Source organism: Sinocyclocheilus grahami, unplaced genomic scaffold (assembly GCF_001515645.1).
Source record: "Sinocyclocheilus grahami isolate Dianchi unplaced genomic scaffold, SAMN03320097.WGS_v1.1 scaffold157.1, whole genome shotgun sequence".
Classification (NCBI taxonomy): Eukaryota; Metazoa; Chordata; class Actinopteri; order Cypriniformes; family Cyprinidae; genus Sinocyclocheilus; species Sinocyclocheilus grahami.
This window is the reverse complement of record NW_015505336.1, coordinates 1,355,170-1,359,583: the sequence shown is the minus strand read 5'-3', so window position 1 is coordinate 1,359,583 and position 4,414 is coordinate 1,355,170. Positions and strand designations below refer to the sequence as shown.

Below are 4,414 nucleotides of genomic sequence, written 5' to 3'. Positions count from 1 at the left end.
ATATATATATTTTAAGACTTTTAAAAAACTTGAATATTTATCAAAAAATGATTTAAAAAATAAACATTTAAAATGTATCATTAATAACACATTTAATATATAGTCAATTAATATAGTTAGTGACACATAAAAAATATATATGTATGTAGTATGTATATATATATATATATATATATATATATATGGGGGGTGCACGATAAATCGAAATCGCGATTTGACAGAAGCTGCGATTGTCATGCGTATCTTTCAGTGAAGCACGGTTCTGTGATCAGCAGTAAATCTCCATCCGAAGGCCAGAGGGCGCTCTTGCGCTGAAACTCCAAATACACCTGCAGAAGAAACCCAGGAAATCCCTATAGAGCAGGGTTCCTCAAATCTTGCCCTGGAGGTCCAATGCGCTGCAGAGTTTAGCTCCAACCCTCATCAAACCCACCTACCTGTGATTTTCTAATGATCCTGAAGACATTGATTAGCTTGCTCAGGTGTGTTTGATTAGGGTTAGAGCTAAACTCTGCAGGAAAGTGGATCTCGTGGGCCAGATTTGAGGATCCCTGCTATAGAGGTTGCTGAATAAACAGATTTAATTGTTTTTATTGATTCAACGTGACTAATAAACACATGATTATGACAATAAATGGTTTATCGGAGTTATTATTATAATTTTCATTAAAATAAAGTATATTTATAATGCAATGCCTTTATCACTGCTTAAATACTATGAAATATGTTGCGTGCCTTATTCTGTGTAAGAAGCCACATCATCTCACAGAAGGATTTATTTCAAACACTCGACAGACGATATGTGGTGAGTTTGGAGTAAAAATATGTTATTAAATGTGGTATTTTCACATGCTTTCAGATGGAGCAGCATTTACTTCACAGAGCCGTAGTTCACTGAGAAGCTATGCAAACAGCTGTCATTATCGCGAATGATTTCTTCGTCTTTCTTCTTTTTTTGCGTTACTTGTCAGTGAACTACGGCTATGTGTAGTAAATTCTGCTCCATCTGAAAGCACGTGTTGATGATTTCCTGCTGATTACAGAACCGGCATTACTATCAAAATGCTCATGACAATCGCATTTGATTAATCGCGCAGCCCTAATATATATATATATATTTGTACTTTCACTTTAATTGTAGTTAAAGGTTTAGGAATTCTGTTGTGTTTTTGCCATTTTATTAGTTTTTTTTTTAAATATGTCTATATAGTTTAAATTCATTTTAATTTCAGTTTTACTTTTAGCTATTCTATTACATCAAGTTAAACTACATTAAACATGAGAAATATTGCCTAGGCAACTAAGTGAAATAAAACTAGTTTAGGTTTTACTTTTTAATATTTTATTATTATTTTTTGTGGTTTTAGTTAACTATAACAACCATGGTACACATTCAGTATCATTCGAGTTTTTGTATAAAGCAAGATACGTTTTCAGTATTTTTCAGGATTCTTTGATGAATAAAGTTCCAAAAAGCTATTTTATGTGACTTTATAAATGGCTGTACTGTCACTTTTAATCAATTTAATGAGTCCTTGCTGAAATAATTATTCATTCATTTATTTGACCTCAAACTATAAAAAATAAAGTTGCGTGTGTATGATTATTATAGTGCTGTCAAACAATTAATCGCATCCAAAATAAAAGTTTTTGTTCACATAGTTTGTGTGTGTGTACTGTGTATATTTATTATGTATATATAAATACACACACATACAGTATATATTTTGAAAATATTTACATGTATATATTTATATTCATATGATTTATATTATATATATAAATATATTTAATATATAAACGTAACATATTTTTCTTAAATATATACATGCATGGTTGTGTATTTATGTATACATAATAAATACACACAGTACACACACAAACTATGTGAACAAAAACTTTTATTTTGGATGTGATTAATCTCGATTAATCGTTTGACAGCACTAGATTATTAAATCTATTAAATAACAGGAAAAATATATAATATAAATTAAAGTCTTGGGAATTTTGTTGGCAATTCAAATATAGCGCACATCACCGTTAGATGTCAGTGTACTGCGTTACCTCTGCAGCTGGGAGATCTCTTGGCTTATTTCGTCCAGTTCTTTAATCCCGGTGAACTCGCCTGAACCCACAGAGCTGGAGCTGTCCTGTATGAGGGGGTCCAGCACATAAAGTCAGTCCTGCTGCATCTGAAGCACACAGACGCACAGCACCACACAAACGGAAGGGTAGAGAACAGCAAGCAGCCACCACACGGGAGCAGAGACCAGCTCGTCTTCCACCTCTGACGTTCAAAACATGGGGAAGTCAAGACACAGCACTGGATCTCTCACAAATGCTTTTCAACTCAATGCTCATTTTTTGTTTATTTGAATGAAGGAAAATAAAGGGGGTAAATCCTAAAAAAAAAAAAAAAACTGTCAAAAACATGTTAGGGTCATATATTCTCTCCAAAATAAAAATGAAAAATATGCAACAGCATTTTGCAAAAGGAACGTGAAACCTATTTTAGGGCTGCTGAGAGTATTTCAGACTGAAATAAATAAATATTATTCAAATATTAAAGCATTTATTAACATTATTATTCGTATACGTATTTAAATTATGCACATTTTTATGTAATTTTTTTTAATTAAAAATAAATGTAACATTTTATCTGGACAAGATTATTTTTTCATTTTTATATTAAACGCATATTTCATTATTGGAATTAAAAAAAATAAAAATAATTTTAAATGTAATCCAATATAATATGAAATAAATAATTTTCCAAATCAACAACATATAGTATTGATTTGGGGGTAAAATATGACCAGGACAGTGTTAGTTTAGTATTATTTAAGTACTATCATAATATATACTATTATTTTTCGGAAGTTATTTTTATATTTTCAGTTTTAAATTTTAGTTTAGGTTTTTGTTAGGGTTTTATGATTTTTATTAGTTAGGGTTAGGGTTAGGGTTAGGTTTTTATTTACGTATGTGTGTGCTTTATTTTATTTAGTATTATAAAATAAATTGTATTTATAATTTAAATTAAATTATAAACTTATTTATAATTTAAACATATATTAGGGCTGCCCCCCTTTTAGTCGACTAATCGTTAGTCGACCACATTTTTTTTTAGTCGCTTAGTCGGAGAAAAGAAAGAAAAAAAAAATCCACAGGAAGTGGCAAAGTCATGCATTCTGCGACGAAAGATTGTTAACAGCTGCTCTATGCGGTAATATACAGGACATCAGCCAGGGCATCCAAACGCTCGCCTATCATTCATCGACCTCAAATATGCATCTGAAACATGTAAGTAGTAGCAACTTCACATGGCCGCTCGCTCTAACGTTAACCTATAAAAATGTGCGCTATTTCAGTGTTTGTGCGGAACAAGGAAGCGCGCGCCGGTGTGATCACTTGTACTTAACATTTTTTGGTCATACAAATTTGAGTTATACATATTTGTAAGCTTGAAAGACTGTTCTTTTATTTGTGTGCAGTCACAATAACAAAAATTTTTTTGTAATTTTGTGAAATAATGAAAGCAAACCAGGTGCGCATTCTGCCGTCACATCACGGTCTTTGAACTCGAGCACGTCAAATAATATCTGTGTATACTTGCCTCAGGCATAAGAAATATAGGCCTATCTATAGAAATTGAAATGTCTTCTTTTAAACTAACCAATTCAGATGGAAAACAACTATTCTCAGGTGATGTGATCTGTATGAAACATTAATATAGGCGCATCCACTGAGGAGATCGTCAATTCATCACTGCAGCCGAAAATACAGCAAACACTGGTTTATCAACGAATTATTAAAATGTTAAGGCTGTCTCCTAGCTTTTTTTTTCCTGATGCATTCATAATCATTACTTATGCCGGAGCGCTGTGTGGCAAACCTTATTCGTGCACTACACAGGCAGTTAAACGGTCATTACTATGATTTATGGTTTATTAATATATAGGCTACATGCGATTAGTCGACTAACCGCTTAACATAAACGACTACTGGTCGACCAGAAAAATCTTTAATCGAGGGCAGCCCTAATATATATATATATATATATATATATTGTATTTTATTCAGTTTAGTTTAGTTTAAGTAATTTTTTGTATTTTAACCTAACCCAAGGTAAAATTTCAAATTATCGTTGAAGTTTAAGTTTTTTTTTTAATCTAATATATAATATAATCTATCATTTATATTGAATTATATTACTGCTTTATTTAAATGTTTTTTTAAAAAGCTTTTTTTTTATGTCTATATAGTTTATATTCATTGTAATTTCAGTTTTAGTTATTCTATTACATCACGTTAAACTAAATAAAAAAATAAGAAATATTGCCACGGCAACTAGGTAAAATAAAATAACTTTTTCTTAAATGTTTTTATATATATATATATATATATATATATA

At 30.8% G+C, this 4,414-nt stretch overlaps 1 protein-coding gene across 1 annotated transcript in view; it reads right to left on the bottom strand.

Moving 5' to 3' along the window:
- The window catches only part of LOC107592720 (epidermal growth factor receptor substrate 15-like 1), a 26,640-nt gene that overhangs the window by 13,877 nt on the left and 8,349 nt on the right, over window positions 1–4,414 (bottom strand). Inside the window, exon 12 of the mRNA XM_016282271.1 lies at window positions 2,065–2,150. Within this exon, the coding sequence (XP_016137757.1) occupies window positions 2,065–2,150 (86 nt within the window). The remainder of the gene's footprint in view (window positions 1–2,064; window positions 2,151–4,414) is intronic.